Source organism: Pristis pectinata, chromosome 11 (assembly GCF_009764475.1).
Source record: "Pristis pectinata isolate sPriPec2 chromosome 11, sPriPec2.1.pri, whole genome shotgun sequence".
NCBI lineage: Eukaryota > Metazoa > Chordata > Chondrichthyes > Rhinopristiformes > Pristidae > Pristis > Pristis pectinata.
The window spans coordinates 46,954,652-46,979,373 of record NC_067415.1 but is presented as its reverse complement, the minus strand read 5'-3'; the positions used below and the strand labels follow the sequence as shown (position 1 = coordinate 46,979,373).

General features: G+C 39.6%; 1 protein-coding gene across 1 annotated transcript in view; it reads right to left on the bottom strand.

Moving 5' to 3' along the window:
- Window positions 1-24,722, bottom strand: part of LOC127576094 (protocadherin Fat 3-like) — a 554,951-nt gene that overhangs the window by 143,387 nt on the left and 386,842 nt on the right. The window contains exons 6-8 of the mRNA XM_052026479.1: window positions 13,322-13,636; window positions 10,210-10,420; window positions 7,015-7,083 (exon numbers count right to left, since the gene is read on the bottom strand). Coding sequence (XP_051882439.1) covers window positions 7,015-7,083; window positions 10,210-10,420; window positions 13,322-13,636 — 595 coding nt within the window. The remainder of the gene's footprint in view (window positions 1-7,014; window positions 7,084-10,209; window positions 10,421-13,321; window positions 13,637-24,722) is intronic.

Here is a 24,722-nt window from a genome sequence, read left to right as displayed (position 1 = left end):
GTTTTACCACAATGAATGTTAAACCCTTTCAGTATCTTTTACAGGCATGATTTTATTTAATTTATTTATTTTTGGGATCCGGGCATTGCTGGTTCCTATTTGCCATTACTTCAGGTAAGCCACCTTCTTGAACCATTGCAGTCCTCCCATTGAAGCTATTCGACAGTGCTGTTGTACAGGAAGACCCAGAATTTAGACCCAGCAATGATGAACAAGAAGCAACATATTTCCAAGTCTCCTGTATGCAAATTGGAGGAGAATCTGCAGATTATAGTGTTCCCATGTGCCTGCGCCTCTTGTCCCTCCAAGTGGTAGAGATGCTGGGCACATAAGTGTTTGCACTTTGTAGATGGGACACTGTGCATCAGAGGTGCACAGAATGAATGTTTAGGATGGGGGATGGGTTGCCAATCAAGCCAGCTTCTTTGTCCTAGATTGTGTTTAGCTTCCTGAGAATTGTTGGAGTCGCATTCATCCAGGGAAGGGAAAAATATTCTTTCATGCTCCAGACTTATGCCTTGCAGATGGTTGAAAGGCTTTTGGGTACTTGGAGGTGAATCACTTGCCACAGGATACCTAGTCTCTGAACTGATCTTGTCACAATGGTACTTATGTGACTTTCTGGGCAATAGGGACCCCAATGGTATTGATGGTGGATGACTCAGTGTTGGTAATGCCAATGAATGTTAAGGATTGGTGGTAAAATTCTCTCTTGGAGATGGTCTTTGTCTGGCACTTCTGTGGCACAGATGTTGTTTGCCACATATCAGCCAAACTAAAGCAAAACAGAATAGTGCACAAAAAACTGTAAATCACACCAGATTACTGACCATGTTTGTTAAACCTTGTAGAGAAACAGGCTATCACTAACACCAACTTCTAGAGTTCCACGTGAAATATGGCATAGGCAGGCACCAGAGGTTATTAACAGCTTTACAGAGTACAATGTTGAAAACTAACACTTTTCCAGTATTAATAATGCAAATTCTGGGCCTCTATCTTTGGAATAATCCAAAGCCAAAAATTAGAGATACCACGTCATAAAAATCACAACTATACCAATAAGTTGTTAATTTCTTCCAAACAGTCAGAAATCTTCACGACTTACCAACAATGGCAGCGATGTAGAGATACTAATGAAGTGTTATGTAAGTAGTGGCTGTCAGCAATGGAATTTCAACCATTTACTTTAGTACAAGTTTCAGTGCACACTCTATTTGCAGATTTAATGCAAAATACACCTTCGTAGCAAAGGCATCTTGAAAGCTATAGAATATGTAAACTGTAACAGATTAAAACTGTGATTACATGCAAATAACTTCCCTAATGTCTTTGACACTAGTGAAGGCGGTCAGAGCAATGCAAATACAGACTATGACTATCAGCTTTCACTATCCAAGAACAAGTGGACATTTTAGTGTTTGCGAAGGATCAAGAAGCCTGGATTCATGCTTAATTAGAATATGAATGAAAATAAGAACTATTCGCAAGTTAGTGATGGAGAAATAGGCAAAGGTATTTTATCAAGGCATTCACAATTCAGTCAGGGATCAACAGTAGACTGTACTCACTTCTATAAAAGACTCCCTAGGTTTGAGAAACTTATGAATCAAGTGTTACAATATCAGATTTTTTTTTACCTAACTATTTTTTTGTAAGTTTGTTGTCCTTTCCAAGCCCCCAGTGTTCATGTACAAGACTTAATTGTAAGAATCAGTGACTTGTTAATAGCTGACACCACTAAGTCCAGTTCTGTCCTAAACCAATTACTTTTTTCTATAAGGACTGTGAGGTGGTAATTTCCCTGATACAGAATTACTAATAGTAAAATTCCTAAAATTCACTAGTTGAGATGTATGTACCAGGGATTTACCCTTAGTGCATAAGAGCTTTGTCATTGATTGAATAAAGTTGGTGAGCTGCATTGGCATAGAGTGTTAGGAAGGGAGTTGAATTTAGCCTTAATTTGAATGCAGCTTCAATTTGATATTTCTGAACAAAGCTTTCCAGAATAAAACAACTCAATTAACATCTATAATTAAAAATCAATTTTGATTGAAAATTACAGTACACCACAATATAAAAATCACAAATACATCAAATTAAAAAGGAGAATGAAAATATTATGAACTGCTGGCAGCTAAGTCAGCTAATTTATAGCAGTCATAAAATTACAATGCCTTATTGTTCTGTGTGTGGTGCCATTTTAATTTTAAGCATCTTTCATGATTTCTGACTAATATTTCTTTAATTTGGGAGCACATTTGCTAGACAAAAGTAACAAATATGCAGAATGCAAACAAACTGACATCATTCTCCTAATGGATATGAAATTCTAGTAATAATTTACTTAAAAATTGCAGAGTCACAGAAGGATTATTAATAACTTTGTATTAAAGGTTCTTTTATTTGAAACACAAATCATCATGCAGATTCTGAACAGCAATGGCACTTCAGAAGCCTCAGCAGAATAATTACTCTTGCATATAAATTATAAATGATATGCAAACGGAACCGCAAAGTGGATGAGATGCTTTCAGTAATCTTGCTTCAAGTCATCTATGGCCAAGTATTTCTATTGTTTCTTAAATGACACAAGAACACACAAATGTTTCAAAAGGATGCATTTCATCTAATTAAACCCAGCACACTACATTTGAAGCAAACCACAAAGTTTGAACATTTACATTGTGTCAAGTGAGGAAATTCTGTGTTCAGGTACTTTGTTTTCAATTCATTAATTTAAGAGACATTTCTGAGCATCAACATTTAATGGTGCTGGGCAGGTTTGAGAACATTTGCACCCAGTTCCAAATCTAAACAAGTTTGAATAGGGAGGCACAGGTGGACTGTCGATGCAGGAGGGAAGTATTCGTAAATGGTTACCACTGCTTCCTATAAAGAGCTTGAGAAAGCTTTACCAACAACCTATCTGTGTAACCTCTCCACAGCTACAATCTGACAGATTGGTCAGAGAGAAAAGAAAGATCAGAGTAAATTTAAAATATAGGCAGATGGGAAAAGCATGCTCAGAAAAATATTTGAAAATAAAATAGGCCCTATAATTTCTTAATGTTGGTTGAGGACACCAGCAAAAACTGTTAAGGTGAGGACTATAAGATCTTTAATGTTCTTGTGAGAAAGCACCCAAGGTCTTGGTTTAATATTGCATTTGGAAATTGGCATCTCAGACATTTTGCATTCCAACACAGAAATGTCAACTAGAGTATGTGCTAACAGAGGGACCCATAAAATTCCTACTCCAAGGTTAGAGTTAAGACATTGAACCATAGGGATCATTGACACTAGATTAATTTACAGTTATAAATTTGGGATTGAGGAATTGGATGGATTGCAACTTGGAGGCCAGAATGTAGTCAGATGCTGGACCTCGGTCACTCGAATGCAACCCCTCAACTTTACTGCAGGAGTGGCTGGTATTTGTAGTGCGGCCCGACTCATTTGAATGGGGTCAGAATATTGATTATAAAGGTAAATGGATTCTTCTTGTTTGTCCGTATTTTACTATTATGTTCTAAATTTGAACACTAGCAATTTAACCAATTAAAAACAAATTTTTTTTAAAAAAATCACTTGAATTGTTTTAGAACTCTGATTATCAGAGACATTTAAATATAATTCAAATATCCATTAATGGCACTGAGCTGACAAGAGATCACCAGAACTTAACAGGGCTGTGGGCTCAGGATCCCCTGACTGAGGATTAGTCACCATTTGTGGCCTGCACTGCCTCATGGGAGAGTTATGGAATTGAGGCTTTAAGGTCAATTGGACTCTTCAAGTATTTCTTTTGAAAACTAACACTGAATTTAACTTTAACACACTTTCAGTAATTCTACTGCAAATTATAACAGCTATATATTTTTTCCCTCATGTTGCCTATGGTTGTCCTGCCAATTATCTTAGATTTATCTCTCCTGGATACTGACCAGAAACTGTCTTTTTTAGCCCATTAAAATGCTTTATGATTTTGCACACCACATTCAAATCATCCCCAACTATCACTGTGCCAAAGAAAACAACTCCCTGTTCTCCAGTCACTCCATGTAGCCGAGTTCCTTCACTTCAATACATCCTAGTGAATCTCATCTGCACTCTGAGTTCACAGCACCTACCCTGTCTGTAGTGCCCAAGACCGTCCCCAATACTCTTTTATTCAATATTTTCCAAAGGCTTAGCTTAACATAGCACTTTTACTCCATACCATAATTTATAAGGACAAGGTTCCTTTCCTAAATTGATCCTGCACCTTCTCAGGTTTATGTATGTATACCCCAAAGTTTTTCTGTTCTTGCACTTAGTTTATGGAGCTGCAAAATGATCCCTCATAATCTATGGTAGCAATCACTGCTTGTTTGTGATGTTTTCAGAGATCTGAAGCTTTTTTTTGTGAAAGGTTTTATCCAATCAGGTTCTTAAAAAATTAGGATTTGCAAATCAAAGCTTTTTTGATTCCAAGTACCAGCAGTCCTAGGCAGTTACAGCATGAAATGGAATATCTTATCAGCTGAAAATGAAAGGATACAGTCAAGTTAAATGTATGGGTCTAATAACAAGGCTGGAAAAAAGGTATAAATTGAAAGAAAATCAATTTAGAGGCACAGACCATATTCCGAAAGGCCTGTTTCCACGCTGTATCAACTCTGACTCTAAAGCCAGAGCACCCAGAGGAAACCCACAGTCGCAGGAGAACGTGCAAACTCCACACAGACAGCATTGGAGGTCAAGCTTAAAGCTAGGAGGCAGCAAATCTACTAGCTGTGTCACGTAAAGACAGCCCAGAAATAGGCCCTTTGGCCCAACTTGTCCATGCCGACCTAGATGCCCATCTAAGCTGGTACCATTTGCCCGTGTTTGGCCCATGTGCCTCTCAACCTTTCCTATCCAGTTCTGCATATCTTGGTGTTTCAATCAGTACTGAAAAGGGACCTCTTATCCTCCAGCCTGCTATATGTCTTACTATTCACTAATCCATCTTTATTTCGAGTCTACACTCTGTTTTGATTCTTCTTGTGGAGCAGCACAGGAAATCAACTGGTTTTATCTTAAAGGTTTTGCAACATCTGTTGGTCATGATTAATTTTTGTATCTTGATTTGTCATTCTGTCATGTGAACTATGAGCTATATTTATGACATAGGGCTCTGATAATCCAGACTAGCAAATTCTCTGGATTCTGTTTCATATTACACAGTGATATAATAAATTTTTAAGTGAACTCCATGGGTTTAAAGGAAGGGAGGAAACAGAACCCAGTGAGCCAGATGGTGAACCATCAGAATTCCTGAGCAACTGGATACTAGATTATTAGAGTTCAATCTTCTCAAAGTTGCACAACATTTTGTTGGCACCAGGTTAACCTTCCTGTGATTTACTCCTGTTTCCTCATTAGGACTTTTTACTAGTATTGTTAGCTAAAAACTTGGTGCTAAGTCACTCTCCCTTAGCTGCAGGCCTCCTTCATGATTGCTATCTACTTGAGTACATATCATTGGACTGTGCTATAAAAGTACCTGTGAATTCTTTTATGCTGACCTGGAATGGTGAATCCACAGGAACTGGGTCAATGAGAAGTCAGACTGGTACATCTCAGGGCTGACCTTAACGGTCAAAAAATGTGAGTTTGTTTTATCAAGCTGTGTGTTACTACAGTTCCAGTTTTACATTGATGAGGTACATACATTACATGCACAGAATCATTAAAGTATAAAATAAGAAGGAATTCAGATTTCAAAACTTAAAGGACACAGAACATTGATCAATAGTAAAAATGCAACATTAGTAAAGAAAATGGTATTTTTAATGCAACAAGAGGAATTGGTGCTTACTTACTGCTTATGTCTGGCAATTATGCACACAACAGGGCAACTATGACATTTACAAAGCTTGTATGGCTATTGATCTAGGATTTATTTTAAACTCCAGTTATTTCTGAAATTGCTATTATTTTCCAGTTTATAACATAAACCAAAATTTCTTTCAATACAATTATAAAGTCACTTCTATACTAAATTAAACATGGGTTTGCTAAAACAAAAAAAAATTAGTTGAAATACTTGGTGCAATCCATATTTAACAAGCTATATTTTCAAAGCATTCCAGGACAGCCTAATTGTTCAGAAATATATTTCATAATGCTGGAATTGGCAAATTTAGGAAAAGAGCAATAATTAAGATATGTGTGTGTTTTAAATAACACTGAGGGAGGAGAAAAATTTCAGGCTGTTCAGATGGAAAATCCAGATATTATTCTAATATTATACTAATATGTTCATGAAACCTGTTGAGGGGTTGCACTCTATTCAAATGTATTGTAAATACGCAACAGAATATGAAACACCATGATATCGTTTTTAAGGTATCCCTTTCTCATTCAGATGGATTTATGACAAATTGAAATGCATGAAAACCTTTGAAATATATTTTACTGCATCAGTCATATAAACTAGGTGATATATAATTCACTAAAGGGATTAATAGTTGTTTAATACAGCAACATAATCCGCTAATATTTAAATGTATTACTCAGCAAAAGGTAAATGCTCTTTGGATATACAGGATAATCCCAAAGAAGGACCTGTTTTGCATTTGTTGATATCCATTGAGAATACTAATAATGAGCTGCAATATAATTGCACCAGACAATTGCTTCTAAAATTAACATATATATATTTTATTACCTTAATGGACACTATATTTTATAATTCAACACATTGAATAAAAGCAGCAAAAATCTGAAGAAGTCTGATGATGCAGTTTTCATTTTGGAAAATTTTTCTATTTCCTATCACATGATCCAGATCTTGCTGATGAAAGAATTTAGGAAATATGGATAAAAATTGATAAGAGTCAACATTTGTATCACTTTGATGTAGATAAAAAGTCAGACAGTTTGATATTTAGAACCTGTACAACTGAACAAAAAATGCATCAGAAAAATGTTGAAACAGACAATATCATTGTGATTTTAGAGACTTTATGGGAGTAGCGATACCTTCTCTGGAACAGTTCTGGCCACAAGCTGACTGATAAACATAGAACATCTCTCGAGCTTGCTTCCCACCTTGAAGGGAGGCAGACAGGGCACAAAGAGGAAGGAAAGGAGAAAAAATGATAGGAAAGAGGATTGAAGAAACAAAAAGGACAATGATGGGAAACATTAGTTAGAAAAAGAGTTCCAGAAAGTTTAGGATGCATTTACAGCATTTTAACTTGACATATACTATAACCTAAGCAAGTCAACTGATTCTACTATTACAAGACAAGAAGTTATTTGCTACTAGGCATATTTCTCAAAGTTAATTGTCACTGTAAATTAACTATTGTGTCAATGATTAGCTAAATTAACTATCATCGCAACCTTTTTTAAAAAATAATTAATGATTTTTTCCCGCCCCAAAAAAAGTCATCCTCTTCTTCTTCTCCTGAAAGCAGTGTTAAGACAGAACATGATTGTCTGGCTACAGGCAACTCATTAATCTCTCCAATCATTATATCTAAGCTTAAATAGCAAATGGCAGTGAGCTTCCCAGTTTATTTCTAACCAGCATGAATCATCGAATAGCTCTCAGAGGTAGAAAGGTTTATTTGGCCCTTCAGTCTATTACATGGCAATCCCCCAGCTTTTGCCTCAACTTAGTTTCACTAATTCAGGACTAACAAAGAATCATTTCTGGGGCACTAAATCAGAATAGCTTAGCATTACACTGTATTGTGCCTTTCCCCTTTAGATCATCAGAAGACATCAGGATGTTTTGTGTATTTTTGTTTGCTCTTCTCATATTTTATACACCCTAATTACATTCTTTAAGGATTCAGATTAAGCATTCCACTAATCCAAACTATGTATTGGCAAACAAGTAAAATAGATCAAATTCCTTTGATCAACATTATTGATTGCAAAACTACTGACATGCAATTCCACCAGGGTGACCCTCCCATTTTATTTGATATAAATTAAGGAATACTACATTTTTATAGGTCAGGGCATAGAAAATGAGAGATGGGATGTCATATTGCAACTTTATGAAACATTGGCGAGACCACACTGGGAGAACTATATGCAGTTCTGGTCACACCCAATAGGAAGGATGTGATCGTATTGGCGAAGGTGCAGAGATATTGATTAGGATGTTGCCTGGATTAGATGACATTAGTTACAAGGAGAGATTGGACAGGCTGGGCTTATTTTCTCTGGAGTGAGGAGGCTGAGGGGCAACCTCATAAGATATATAAAATATATATAGGGTAGATCAGCAGAATCTTTTTCCCATGGTAGTGGTGTCAAAAACAAGAGGGCATAAGTTTAAGAGGGAGGAGTTTTAAAGGGGACCTGAGGGGTAAATTGATACCTGAAATGTGCTGCCAAAAGAGTCAAAAATAATCACTGCGTTTAAAATGCATTTAGACAGCCAAAAATCTGCAAGGCATAGAAGGATATGGACCTAATGCAGGGAAATGGGATGTGTAGATGGGCAAAATAGTCAGCATAGATGTGGTGGACTGAAGGACTCATTTCTGTGCTGTAAAGTAAAAGAAAACAAACAAAAACAGATCTACCTGACTACAAATCGGTCCAATGACCACGATAATAACAAGTTTATTTGGCCTACAAACATTTCTGATAGTACATCCAACATGGAGGGCTATGGGGTCACTAGGTTGTAATTACATTAACTTTGGCAAAGAAGAAATAGATTTTAAGGATTATGATGAAATAAGCCAACAAAATGAAAGCTAACCATTATATTCTTTTACAGGGATGTTTGCCTGTATTTAGTCTTAGAAACCAAGTCAATTATCAACTAACAGTCAACACTTGAAAATCTCTGCAAAATGAAACATGTGCAACCAAATTTCAAATCAAAGAACAGAATCTGTAAGCAATGAGTCTAGTCATCTTTAAACGTGAAAAAAAAACATCTTTTTTTCTACTTTAAGGAAGTAAAAGCATTTCATGAAACTGATTCAAACTATAATATAGTAGTCAAACTACAACAAATAACCAGACTCAAAATGATGCATCCAGCTGTTTTTTTAATTAAGAAAAGTAATTACTTAATGCAGGAATAAATTGAGCAATTGAAATCAAAATGCAAATTCTACCTAGGTCAAATATTACCTTCAAATTTAAATGTGGTCTCACTCATTACAGTGACAAGAATCTTCCCATGAAATAACTGACATGTGGATAACTCAGTCAAGTGGTAGAATGTCTGAAACCCTGTTTATTTAAATAATAATGAACCAGGTGTTCAAAAGTTTCTAAGTGCTTGCCTTCATGGAACAAAAGCATATTTGTACCGTGATACAATTTAGTTCACTTCAGTATATAGTAAGGAATTTTTGAACAATTAGATGAACACCACTAGATGCCTCATTAAATGCTTTCCTCGCATCAGTCAATAAGTGCAGGATGTTCAATTTACCATCTGGAATCAAAACAAATAACATGGCAAAGGACAAAACAGCGCATTCAAAAAAAAGACAATTCAAGCAAGCAAATTTACATGAAGAACAAACAATCCACTTGAAGGAAGAAATAAGTAGAGAATTTGATCCTTTTCATGCAGTATACATGTATGTATTGCAGACTACTCGTCACTAATGATCTGAGTGTCAGAAGGAGCATTTATGCTAATGAAATCCAAATGCTACAGGAGACGGAGCTGGTGTTTACTGGAATACCTGATGTAGTATTCTTGATACAATGTCTAAAGTGAGTTTTCATAACAGTTAGCTGCACATATTTTTGCCTTTACCTCTCAGATAACATTCTGGATAACCTACAGTGTGGAACAGCAACATGCGACAAGCTTTACAGCCACCAAGTGCACTTAGTCAATGAAAAGCATGCAAGATGGCATTAATCCTTCAAGATTGGTTGATTTTATTATATACCTTAACACCAAGTTTAGTGGTGGAAATTTAAGTAAGAGAAACTTAAAGTCAAGGTCCAATTTCATCTTTGTCAGATGCTACATTGGAATATTCCTATGATCTTTATTTTCATCTTCAGTTTCATCAATCACCACAAATTTCAAACACAAAATTAACCAAAATAATATTCCATAACATTTCAGGAGAACTCTGTACTCGAAGGATTAACAAATATAAAATTGTAAATGATACATTCATGGATCTCAATGAGCCAATCAGAGGAGTTTCAGAATACAAATGCGAAACTTACCGACAATATCAAACCAAAGCAGAATATTACTTGGCTGAACAGTGACCACACCCACAATTTCATTCACTCTGTCATTTTCCATCACTGTAAAGTTGTAAACTGGTTCATCAAAACTGAGGGGAATGGAGGATGGTTCTGGTTTCTTTATCCACTCGATGTGTAAGCGTGCAGTAGAAGACTTTTGTGGTCTCCCATTGTCCACTGCTTTAATCTATCAAAGATTAATCCAGTGTTAATGAAATAAAATAATATTGTACAAGTAAATCAATCCATTGATTTGAAAGACAACTGATATTTAAACTCATTAAACTTCATAATAAATTCCAGAAATGAGAATTCAAAAATTTGAATTCGAACTTTGATAAAATGTGACTAAAGCCTCTGGTTTGGTAAAGGTGTTCTGTGTGTGTGTGTGTGTGTGTGTGTGTGTGTGTGTTAATCAGTAATATCAGCAGATTGTCCTCAGCCATCTCTGAACTGCAGAGATGATTCAGTTCAAAATGGAGCTAATAAAACACACAGACTCTTTCACCTTTTCTTCTGGCAAAGATGATTGAAGATATTTATTAATCATTTCAAAATTTCTGTATTTCAAAATTTAATTGCAATTTAAACCTATGTTTTTATGTCATTGATATTCTGGTTTACTTTTGACTGCTTAAAACAGATACAGCTTTTCAATTGATTTGACCAGCAGATTTTGAGTGACAGGAAAGAAATCATTTTCAGAGGACCTAAACATGAGAAATGGCAAGCCATGAATGACGTGACACTGAGGTTAATACACAATACAACCCTTCACTGCAAAGCAGGAAAAGTTTATTAATGCTGCAAAACGTAGTATTATTAAATTCTTCTCTCTGCATTTTATTCTTCATATTTGTCTTGAATAAGCTGGATTGTATTCACCTTTGGCCAGTTGTTTATAAGTAAACTATGCCCATCCTACAGGTCAGCGCATTCATAACTTCCTTGCCTGAATGTTGCTGAAGCATGTGACCTCTTGTTCTGCCATTGGATTCACCATTTAATCTGGAGACAGTTCTGGATTGTGCTGAGCTCAGGGACTGGATACACTTGGTCTTTAGCCTCTCAGCTTTACGATAGCCAATGAGTGGCGTATCAAATTCAGGCCATTAATTTGAATGGGTGTTGTTGAAGTTCATGTAAAAGGAAAGTTTATATTTCTGTTTTTAATCAATTTACAATAGTTTAATGCAATTTAACTACCCTATTATTGATTTATATATTTTTTTAATTAAGTAAATGTTTTTCAACTTTAAAAACATCTTTACTCAACAGATATTTAGAGATAGTGGAAAAGGCATTTATTAGACCAATCGGTCAGAAGGCCATCAAGGGCAGTATGGGGGCAGGGTCTTGGGATCTGCCTGGTCACCACCTGTGGATCACTCTGCTTTGCAGGACTGCAGCAGCATCGAGGCCTGGAGGATGTTTGCAGCTGTCTTACCACAAAAGGTAAGTGTGACACCGAGGCCAGCAGTACCAGTGCACCCAAGGCACTGGCCACCTCCAGTTACAATATTGTGGATGACATGCTGAGGACATTAGCAGTAATGCAATGCACATGAAAAATCATAGATTTGATGGTGGGGTGCCACTATTCATGGTCCCCTGAATTTGTAACCAAGCCTCAGGAGTGGAGTCCTCAACAAACTTTGAACTTTTGCCCCTCCCGAGTCTATGTCATTAATGTGCATCAAAAAGAACAGAACACCGGACAGGAAATGGGCTCAGTGAAGTAGTAGTTCAGACTGGTTAAAAGTCCGCAATGGTGTCATCAATTAATTTTAATGAGAGATTAGTCCACAGACATGTTCAGGTTGAACACACCTTGATTGATTTTGATATCCTAGAAATACATTTGGGAAAATGTATCCCTCAGCAACAGTAATTGCTTTGCATATTTATGGTTAAGTTTTTAGTTATGTTTTTAGTAAACTAAGTTTTTAGTTACGAGTACAACAAAGTCTCAGGATCACATTCCGATTATTTTTCATTATTCAATAGAAAGAGATGCTTGAGGCTAAACAAATCATAATTCCTTTTTTGGAATTATATTCCTTGGTTTTTAAATCACTTTTTCATGAAATGCATTTCAATGTAATTAATAATAAGGAATTGTGTGCCTTCTTTCTACTGTGCGCTTTTTGTGGCTGTAATACTGAGTTTAACAACTTTATATCTTAGCCACTGCTCCTGAGTTACAGATCCTGTTAATGCACCAAAGACGCTGGGATTGGTGATTGGGATCTGACCCTATGGAAGAAAGGTATTGAACCAAGAAACAAACTGCTGGAGGAACACAGAGGGTCAAGCAGCATCTGTGGAGGCGGAGGGATGGTTGACAATGGTCAGGAATGTTGCAGGGTCTTGATCCAAAATGACAACCATCCCTCTGGCTCCACAGATGCTGCTTGGCCCACTGAGGCCCTCCAGCAGTTTGATTTTTGTTCCAGATTTCAGCATCTGCAGTCTCTTGTGTCTCTTGGTATTGAACCAAGTAGATACGCATGGAGTCTATTTGTAGTCTATTTGCCCTTCTTCTGCCTCATAGCAGTCTCTTTATCTTCAGCAGATTTCCGGGCTTCCCTCCTTCTCTACTATTCTGCTGCAATCATTTTCATCTTCTCCAAATCCAGGATCCTGACTTGAAACATTGACCGCCTGCTTTTCTCCACGGATGCTGCCTGGCCTGCTGAGTTCCTCCAGCATCATAGTGTTTTTCATCTAGGTTTCAGCATCTGCAGTCCTTTGTTTCTTTTGTATACACCTTGTACTCTGCCTACAAAATTCTATTCCACTAACAATGATAATACAAGTTTTAGATGAGTACAACTCACATATACTACCATATGACCCAGTTGTCAGATGCTAAGGCTGAAGTCTTACCCAACCATGCATAGTTCAGGGAAGTTTATTTCAAAATGCCATTAGGCTATATTATTAGAAAACATGATACTGTAGTCCGTACATTCTGTAGAACCGTTATATGTGAGAATATTTAATGAGGGCTCCAAACTTGCAACAAAGAGCATTAATGCTTTAAGAACAGCTGAAATTTACTAAATAAAACTGAAAATAATCTTACTGTTAAGATGTCGTAGTTTCCAGCTGAAAACTGTTTCCTGGAGGAAACCATTCCAGTTTTGGGATCAATAAAAAACTTCCCATCGTCATTTCCATCCACGAGGCTGTAGGAGATTTCAGCATTGGGGCCTTTATCCTTATCAAATGCAAAAGTTCTATAAATTGGCTCACTGCGTTTCCTGCGGTCCCGTTCTGGAAGTTTAATTTGATATACCTTCTGAGGAAATAGGGGTTTGTTATCATTCTCATCCAATACGTGTACCACCACCCACACAGTTGAGTGTTTTGGAGAAGAGCTTCCATCTGTCACTGTCACCTGCAGGCCATTAATAAAACAGTATCAAGAGTCAGGATGCTGTTCCAACTAACCCCCATTGATTGGAGATATCAGCCAGAATGAATTACAAGCTACTCTTTAACTTAATGGCATATTTTTCCAACACAATTTTCTCCTTCTCTTCTGCATTTTATCTTGATGGCTAATTATTTTCCTCATTTGAATGATATAAGTAAAATCATATAGTCAGCAGAATTTAAACAAATCAACACACAAACTGAAACCATCATGTCAAGACTCTAACTGTGTAAGATATAATTAGCTAATTAAATGCAGACACTTTAACAAGTAGAAGGGGAACATAACAGTACAGGATTTTTGATTTATGTTCTCTCTTTTTTTAAAAGGTTAAGGTATGTATGAAGTGCTGAATTTTCAAATAGTGTCACTGTGCAGAGTTTCAAACTGAAACAATGAAGATCAATTGTCTCCATTCAAATCTGTGTAAGCCAATGAAGTTTTCTCCATTTCCAGAATAACAGGAGCTCTGTAATTTAAATGTACATCCTCATTCGAAGAGAAGGGTGCAAGGGGAGAGGGAGAATGGTTTGGAGGAGGGGATTGCCAGAGAGAGGGCAAGAGTGAAAGGGAGAGAGAGTGAGAGAGCGAAAGAGAGAGAGCGAGAATGTTACGGGTACACATGAGATCTGAGAATGAAGCCTGATCTCACAAGCCTGGACTGGAAGCTATGCATTCCAAGCATAGAGCTTGTCCAGATCAATATACCAATTAGGAAAAGTTTAGTGATCCACCAGAAGAGAGACTTGGACATATCTCTCAGAACATTCCATGCTATTACGCAGTGTATTGAGTTAACTGGATCAATAAATTTGATTTTATCTGTTACCCCATATGTTTACTTGTCATGCACAAAATAACCCAGCGTAATTTGGTCCTCTCCCTTTTCGTTATGTACTTGGAGAAGAGTGAAGTAAAAAACAGGCAGAGTGAAAGGCACTGGCTCAATTGCCGTAAGTTCTGCATGGAACTGCTGACATTTAGCATCGTCAGTGCTGGCATTCATGTGGTCACATTCCTCAGCTGGATACCTGTGGAGCTCAAGTTTGCTGGGAGTCACCAACATATACACCAGAGAATCTAGTCGCAGGGCTGACATGGGATCCATGAACCCTTTCTTTGGGGCTTGTAACATGTTTATTCAGTTCCTTTATTCAAAATTATTTACGCCTGCAGTGATGCTTATAATTGAAAGTTTCTAGGTCATATTTTACATATTTTAATATGTATTAGGACACTCAGAGGCATTGCGAAACCTTGATAGCTTTGATGAATCACAAACTTGGGGTCAGTCTGATCCACCCACATTGCTCGGTCACATCATGCAAGGCTTTGCTAATGCTCAGAATCTTGCAGCTTGACTTTGTAGCTTTCCCGGTGCCAAAGAATTCCTGGGCCAGTGTCTTTATTAGCCTATCTGATGTTGAAGGGATGAAAGCAAGTGAATCAATCATAGTCAGGTTTGAACTTGCTTCCATGACCGTGCCTAAGCAGTTCCAACTTGGAACCTCTAAATTGTAATCACAAGCAGGAAACTCTTTCTAATCACCCATGATCAGAAATGTTGAGGGCTAATGTAATCTTTCTATTTATGCTTTGAACCTGATATTTTCTTGGTCTGTAGCTCCACTCACAAAGAGCACTAAGTCACCAGGAGTATGTGTTAACAGCCACAGACCCCTGTGTGCAATTTTCTAAATTCATATTACCTTGCTGTTTTAAAGATTCACTGTGGCTGAAATAATGGTGGATCTACACCTACAACTCCCCCACCTGAATCCATCTGCCCTTTTGTCTTTACCTGCCTCCACCTATCATCCACCTGCCTCTGTCTCCCCACTCCACCCCTCTCCCTCCCCTAGCTGTTTCTATCTGTCTGTCATCCTTCACTCATTCTCAGCCCACCAATCACCACCTGTCTCACCACTCCTCCTCTTCACTTTATACTGGCTATCTCCCCTCTCCACACTCGGTCCCGATCCAGGCTTTTTACCTGAAATGTCAGCAGTTCCTTTTCTCCCCACAGATGCTGCCTGACCTGCTGAGTTCCTCCAGCACATTGTTTGTTCCTCCAGATTTCAGCATCTGTGCGCTCCTGTCTCCTGTGTATTCATTAATTAGCTAAATTTTTTTTTGAAGATTTTTCGCTTTCAAAATTCCTGCAGCATGACTGCAGTATTACAAGAACGCTAGAAAAAAAAGAAAATAGAAGAAGTAGGCCATCTGGCCCCTCAAGCCTGCCCTGCCATTCAATAAGACGATGACTGACCTATGCCGACCTCAACTCTTCTTCTGTTTCAGTTCCCTGTGGCCTTCAATTCCCCAATCTTTCAAAAATGTATCTACATCCACCTTAAAAACTTCTCGCTTTCATAACCCTCTGGGGTAGAGAATTCCAGAAATTCAGCCTCTGGGAAAAGAAATTTCTATGCGCTTCCCTTTTAAATGACCAGCCCCTTATCTTGTAATTATTACTGTATTAGAAACCCAGAGGCTTGGACCAACAGTCTGAAGAAAGTAGGAATCATAATCCCCCAAAGTACCAAGGGAAATCAAGTTCAATTAATTAATCAAGTCTGGAAAGAAAAGCTACTGTCAGTAATGGTGGTGGTGAAACCACCAGGTTTCTACTAAGAACCATCGACTTCACTTACAGCCTTCAGGGAAGGAAATATGCTGTCTTTACTCATCTGATTCCAGGCCCTCATTCATTCATCACAGCCCACTGAGATGGCCAAGCAAGTCATTCAGCTCAAGGGCCATTAGGGTTGTATAATAAATGCCAGAAACACTCAAATGCTGAAAAACTCAAACTTGAGTCAAATGCTTGCATTCAGAAAAAAACTGCCATAACGACTCTTAGCATTGACCTTAATAGCTCTGAGTGATGTTGTTAACCATCTTAATAAAAAACAGCTACGAACATTCATAACAACCTCCGTGGCAACAGAACACATTCAACTTGAAAGCACTGCTGCACTTGTTAAAGCCTTTTGCTTCATTAACCTGAAATCTGGATCACTCAGGGACAACACAATGATTTACAACTGAATTTGGAGAGATTATCTTTCACTTCAATATGATGCTTCTTTCACTGTAATATGTTTGGCCAAGTCCCAAACAGACTGTTAGACCGATCTAATAGGCTAATGTATTATTTTTTACATAATAGAAGGCCATAAATAAATAAATTTACTGCGGATGACTCCATCTTCAGTGACTGAATCTAAAAGATGGTCAACATATTTAACTGTTTCATTTGTTTCAATGTACCTGAATAGTTAGAACGTTTGTTAACTACAATCTTCTTTGTACTATTTTACTTCCACAAAACACATCGTTGTTGATGTTACAGAATAGTTAAGATTACTGTAAGAGTCTATCACCTCTCTAGGTTATAAGAAGTGATGTCATTAACAGTGACAAAATTAGATTTAAATTAGCTCTCATATGTTCTTTGGTCAAACTAATATGTTGATTTTCTATTGTTAGTGCAACTTGGATATTAATTTCCACCTACAATGAAGCTATTAGCAATACTGTATCATGTTGTAATGAACAACTGGGATGAAGGAAGCTAGGATGAATGTCATTATTCATTGGGCGGCATGGTAGCATAGTGGTTAGTGCGACGCTATTACAGCGCCAGCGATCGGGGTTCGATTCCCGTCGCTGTAAGGAGTTTATACATTCTTCCGTGTCTGCGTGGGTTTCTTCCGCGTGCTCCGGTTTCCTCCCACATTCCAAAGATGTACGGGGAGGTTAATAAGGGTTTAAAATGGGCGGCACGGACTCGTTGGGCCAGAAGGGCCTGTTACCACACTATAAATTTAAAATTAAAAAAAAAATTTATTGTTACTGTGAATGAGGCTGACCATTTGCAATTTTTCCGTTCTAAAAAAAACAAGTTGCTATTCTGTGTTTAAAGTAATAGCCAGAAAACAAGTATCATAGGAACTATTATGAAGTTCATTTTTAAAATTGAAAGGCTATACTGTCCAAATTGAAAAAGAACCAACTCTCTGTGGTTGATTGGTTTACACGAAAAACTAAGGACCTACTAATTCTATTGTGTTGCATCAGAATCACATGAAAGACCTTTAAACTTGATTACTTTTGGAGGGGCACTTTAAGCAACTTGGTGAGATCATCACATGTTATGGGCATATCTGTGTGGTGTCAATGTGCTTAATGACCTTGACCCTCCTGGACCACCTCCACTCACCTCATGATGGAATTTTATTTTAAAAAGGTCAGAACACTAAATATGATCAGGTGCTTTGTGCACAGGGAATTGCTCACAGATGCTGGCCCAGATGCAGATGTGCAAGACCACCACAGGGTTTGTACATGGGTATAAAAAGGTACACAAAGCTCATTTTGATATAAGCAATACACACAAAATGCTGGAGGAACTCAGCACGTCAGGCATCATCTTTGGAGGAAATGAACAGTCAACGTTTTGGGCCGAGACCCTTCATCTAGACTGGAAAGAAAGAGGGCAGAAGCCAGAATAAAAGGGTGGGAGGGGGAGGGGGAGGAGCACGAGCTGGCGGATGATAGGTGAACCCAGGTGGGGGGGGGGGGTAGGTAGGTGGGGAAGGGGGCAAGTGGGAATGATGTGAGAAGTTGGGAGGTGATAGGTGGAAGAGGCAAAGGGCTGAACAAGATGGGATCTGATAGGAGAGGAAAGTAGACAATGGAATAAAGGGGAGGGGTGGGGAAGCAGAGGGAGGAAGGTGTGGGTGATGGACAGGTCGTGAGGCCAGAGGAGGGAAAAGGGAAGGGGTAAAGTGACCAGAGGGGTGGGGGAAAACCAAAGGGGGAGGGGGGTGGGAAATGAGGAGAGTGGTTACTGGCAGTTAGAGACATTGATGTTGTTGCCGTCAGGTTAAAGACTACCAAGACGAAATATGAGGTGTCGTTCCTCTAATCTACATTTGGTCTCAACTTGGCAGAAGAGGTGGTCATGGACAGACATGTCAGTGTGAGAATGGTAAGTGGAATTAAAACGGCTGGCCACCGGGAGATCCTGGCCGTTCCGGTGGACGGAGCGAAGGTGCGTCCGCCAATCTGTGTCGGGACTCACTGATGTAGAGGAGGCCGCACCGGGAGCACTGGATGCAATAAATGACACCAATTTTAATCTTCATTTTAATATAATTTGCATGAAATTGTATCACACAGATAAAATCCCTGATTGGCCTGGGGCACAGAGCTAATAAAAGGTTTAATTGGAAGGCTATTACTTAGTGTGTTCAACTTTACCAAGGCCATTGCCAAGGAGACCACCTTCTTCAATATAGCTGCCTTCAAGTTTTCATGGTTAGTGATCGTACCAACCTCTTCTTGTTGATGCCCTTTGACTCCCAAGTGATCTGTCTCCCTGACTAACCCCCACAATTTCTTCCCACCTACCTAAACCACCTTGGAGACTCCCGATCATTGTCCCAACTCAAAAAGACTCTCCCGACCCTTCAGATCAATGGCCTTTACTCCCCTTCTCACCCTCAGCCACACCCCCAGCTTCCCCATAACTTTCATGGGAAGGATTCATCTCACTTCTGGATTTTCGCTCTCTACTGTAGCCTATAACTGTTGCCTGATTTATCACTTAATAACAGTGAGTGCTGATAGTCTCAACATTATTCTCACCACAAATCCAGGCCATTTGCTGGGTAGAATGTGGTTTACTTTTGTATATCTAATTAAAATAGGAAATGCTACATTCTTCACAACTGATACCATACCCTGATGAGCATAGAATTATTAAAACAATATAAAATGATATTTGCGAAATCTTCCAGATTAAAGTAAGAGTGGTTTTGTGCAATAAAGGCCACTGTTGTTGTCCTGGCGCTACCTTGTGAGAAAGTGTGCAGCAACTGCAATAAAAGGGTTGACGCAAACTGGTAATACTGTATAAGTTCAATCAACTGCCATTTAATTAGTATATCTTGAAATATACTGACAGAATTCAGAATGATTTGAAGGCAAATGATAAGATCTTAAGTGCAAAGAAATTATTTTCTTTTAAACAAGTGGCCTGCTGTGAATGGGGTAGCAGTAGCCACAAACGAGAGAGTTTTATACTTACTACACCTGAGTTTCAAACATTCACTGAGCATCTGTCAGCATCTCTTCAGCAGAAAGCTTCCTTATCATCCCTGCTTATCACATTCTCCAAAAACTCTATTAAGCTTCTTAAACATGATTTTTCCTTCATAAAACCATGAGGACTCTGACAAATCATGTAATTTTCCTGTGCTTTGTACCATGTCCCCCAATGATGGATTCCAGCATCTTTCCAACATCTGTTATCAGGCTAACTGCTCTACAGTTCCCTATTTTATCTCTCCCTTGTTTCTTAAATAGCAGGATTATATTTGCTGCCTTACAATCTATTGGGACCATTTCAGAATTGAGGAAACTTCAGAAGATTGACAGAGTTATCTCCAGAGCCTCTTTTTAAATCCTGGGATAAAAGCCATCACATCCAGGAGATCAGTCAGCTTTTGTTTCCTTAATTTCTTTGTACTTTCTCTTTAGTAATATTAATTACCTGAAGTTCCTCACTGTGTTTCTACCAATTTACTTTATTATCAATCTTCTCCCTCTTAATCAATATTTTGGTTAATCACTGTTGCTTTGTGTAACTCTCCTGATCCTCAGATTTACTTTTCTTGGCAACATCATAATGCTCTTCCTTTAGCCTAATATTATTTCTAACCTCCTTATTTGGCTAGATCTCATGAATCTTTGATTTTGCTGCAAAAATATTTCCAAATTTTTGCAGTGTGTCTGTTGTGGGAGATACAGCCTGCCCATCAGAGCCGACAATTGTAAAAATGGCGTAAAGGATGGGATGTCCTGGGAGAGGACTCTGACATTGGTTTATTTATCCTGCCAGCAGATTGGGCGAACTTAGCTGAGGTGGTATTGGTGGTGCCTCTCCGGTGCTGTGTGAACTCCCCCTTCAAACTACTTTTGTCATTTTGATCTTCCCAGTCTTTATGAAAATTAAAATGTCCCATTTTAAGGGAGGCAACTAATCACATCAGAGTTTTTTGTTCTTACTATCTCTCATTGCTGCTCACATTGGTGCTAAGATCATTTCCCCCTTCTGCTTTAATCTCATCCATTATTGCCATGGCTATCCTACTATCAAGCACCAGTCTTTTCCCTTACTTAATAGCCAGTTTTGATCACCATGCATTAACATCCCTGTCACAACTATAAGGTCACACCTTTTAGTCTCTATTGGTACCATTAGTTGATCTATTTTGTTACAAATGCTTTGTGCAGTTAGGCACAGCATGATTTAACTTTAATGTTTTGGTATATTTCTTTGAATTGATTTTACGTTCTGGTGTACTGCTATTATTTTAAATTTTCTGATCATTCCTGTCATACCCTGTTTATAAATAACCAACTTTCTACTTTTCACAATGGCCTTAAATTTACCCTATAAATTTGAAATGTTGCCCTTGCATGGATCATCCTTCACCCCATATTTGTTTAAAGTTCCATCCATAGCCTTAATTATTTAATTTGCCAGAGTATTGGTCCCAGTACGGTTTATGTGTAAAAACAAAGGACTGCAGATGCTGGAATCTAGATGAAAAACACTATGATGCTGGAGGAACTCAGCAGGCGAGGCAGCATCCATGGAGAAAAGCAGGCGGTCAACGTTTCAGGTCAGGGTCCTTCTTCAGGACTGAAGATGGGAAAAGGGGAAGACCAATATATAGGAGGCAAGCAGAGCAGTGATAGGTGGACAAAAGAGGGGAGGCAGGGTGGGCACAAGGTGGTGATAGGTAGATGCAGGTAAGAGATGGTGATAGGCAAGTGTGGGGGAGGAGGGGAAGGCATATCCACCAGAGGATGGGTCAAGGATAAGGAGGTATCCAACACAACATTCTCCGCCACTTCCGTCATCTCCAACGGGACCCCACCACCAAGCATATCTTCCCTTCCCCACCCCCTTCTGCCTTTTGCAGGGACTGCTCGCTCCATGACTCCCTGGTTTACTCCTCCCACCCTAGCCATCCCGCTCTCACCCCAGGAACGTTCCATTGCCCCACCATAGGTGCAACACCTGCCCCTACACCACCTCCATACAGGGATCCAAACAGTCCTTTCAGGTGAGACAGAGATCCACCTGCACCTTCCTTAATATCATCTACTGTATTCGGTGTTCTAAGTGTGGCCTCCTCTACACTGGTGAGACCAAACGCAAACTAGGTGACTATTTTGCAGAACACCTGAGCTCCTTCCGTAACCGTGATCTGCATCTTCCCGTTGCCAGTCACTTCAACTCCCCCTCCCACACTATCACTGATATGTCAGTTCTCGGCCTCCTCCACTACCAGGAGAAGTCCAAGCGCAAGCTGGAGGAACAGCATCTCATTTTCTGTCTTGGAACCTTGCAGCCTAATGGCATGAACATTGAATTCTCCCACTTTAAGTAATCCCCACCCCCAACAACCACGCGTCTTCTCTTCTTCCCTTTCCTAGCCTCTCTCTTCTACTCTGCTCTTCCTTCTCCTACCTTTGACCCATCACCTGGTGGATCTGCTCTCCCCTCCTCCCCCACACTTTTATCACCATCTCTTACTTTCATCTACCTCTCACCACCTTGTGACCACCCCACCTCCTCTCTTTTGTCCACTTATCACAGCTCTGCTTTTCCCTCCTATATGTTGGGCTTCCACTTTTCCCTATCTTCAGTCCTGAAGAAGGGCCCTGACCTGAAACGTTGACCACCTGCTTTTCTCCACGGATGCTGCCTGGACTGCTGAGTTCCTCCGGCATCATAGTGTTTTTCATGGTTTATGTGTAGCTTGGCCCAAATAAATAAGCCCTTCTTCCCCCAATAAAGCATGAATCAAAACACCACTTTTTGAGCCTTGTGTTAAATTCTCTGAAACACTTACGCCTACAGGAACTGTGCGTAGCTCAGGTAACAAACTGAGAATATTGCCCTAGAGATCTGTATAATTTCCACAAGGTCCTCAAAGCCTCTCTCCACAGAGCCTCTTTCCCAGTTCTATACATGGCCTGGTCCATGTGTGGACCCACAATAATTGATTCCAACTCCAACTTCTCCTTCATCAGCAGTAGCTGGATTATAGATCAGTTGGAAATTAGGGTGGTGAAATGGCAAGTGGAGTTTAATCTCGGCAAACGTGAGGTGATGCACTTTGGGAGATCAAATGCAAAAGGAAAGTAAATGGCCGGACCCTTAAGAGCATTGACGTATAGAGGGATCTTGGGCTACGAGTCCATAGCTCCCTGAAAGTGGCAACACAAATGGAAAGCATGTGTGGGAGGAAAGGAATTGTCAATGCTTCAGGCTGAAACTCTGCATCAGGACTAAGAGTGGGGAGGTGAGGTGGCCAGTATAGAGAGGGGAAGGGGAATGGTGAGACAGGAGCCCAGGTGGACTGAGGAGGGGTGTAAGATGATGAGCAGGTGACGAGAGAGTGAGAGAGAGAGAGAGAGAGAGTGTGAGAGAGAGAGTATGAGAGAGAGAGAGAGTGTGTGAGAGAGAGTGTGTGAGAGAGAGAGTGTGTGTGAGAGAGAGAGTGTGTGTGTGAGAGAGAGTGTGTGTGTGAGAGAGAGAGAGAATGTGAGAGAGAAAATAAAACATCGAAAGGCAGATGGGACAAGGTGGGGGAGGGGAGTATGAAGATTGGAGACAGCTGCTGGAGAGAGATAAGCAGGAACATAAAGGGCTGCCAGTGCTGGATTCTGATAAGTAAAGGAGGTGAGAATGGGAACCACTAGAGGGGAGGGGAGTGCTTCAATGTCTTCCCTACTACAGTAGTGTGCTGAAAATTGAAAAATGTTTCTGATATCCCTAGGACTAACTTGGAAAAATTAAACCACTGCAACAAGTTTTACTGCAGCAGATGATTGATCTCAGTCAGCCTCCCCTTACTGAAGCAGATACTCTGTACTCATTAGACACAACTCCACTCACATGGGTCCACGCAGCACTTGTCTTTTGTGGGATACGTGGAACAGTCTTTATTTTAGTTCCACTCCCTCAACAACTCCTCCAGTCTATCAACAACTTCATTGGTGTTGCTTCCTTATTCCATACAGAACTCAAAAATTACTTTTGCTGTCAATTTCCACCCTGCCATCATCTTCACATATCCCTGATTCTTCTCTTCACTTGAGAAACAAAGGACTGAAGATAATGGAATCTGGATGAAAAACACGATGATGCTGGAGGAACTCAGCAGGCCAGGCAGCATCCGTGGTGAAAAGGAGGTGGTCAATGTTTCAGGTCAGGGCCCTTCTTCAGGACTGAAGATGGGAAAAGGGGAAGCCCAATATATAGGAGGAAAAAGCAGAGCAGTGATAGGTGGACAAAAGAGGGGGGGTGGGGTGGGCACAAGGTGGTGATAGGTAGATGCAGGTAAGAGATAGTGATAGGCAGGTGCAGGGGAGAAGGGGAGAGCAGATCCACCGGGGAATGGGTCAAAGGTAAGGAGTAAAAAAAAGGGGGTATGAAGAGAGATAGGCTAGGAAAGGGAAGAAAAGAAAAAGCATGGTTGGGGGTGGGGGTTGTGGATTACTTAAAGTGGGAGAATTCAATGTTCATGCCGTTTGGCTGCAAGGTTTCAAGATGGAAAATGAGGTGCTGTTCCTCCAGTTTGCACTTGGAATTCTCCTGGCAGTGGAGGAGGCTGAGGACTGACATATCAGTGATTGTGTGGGAGGGCGAGTTGAAGTGACTGACAACGGGGAGATGCAGATCGCGGTTACGGAAGAAGTGCAGGTGTTCTGCAAAATGGTCACCTAGTCTGCGTTGGTCTTGTCAATGTAGAGGAGGCCACACTTAGAGCACCAAATGCAGTAGATGATATTAAGAGAGATGCAGGTGAGACAGAGATTCTCTCTCTCTCTGCCTCCAAAAATGATTCACCTGCCACTTCATCCCAACTCCCCTACCTGGTGCCACATGCCTGTCATCTTACACCGCTCCTCAGTCCACCAATCACCTGGGCTCCTGTCTCACCATTCCCCTTCCCCT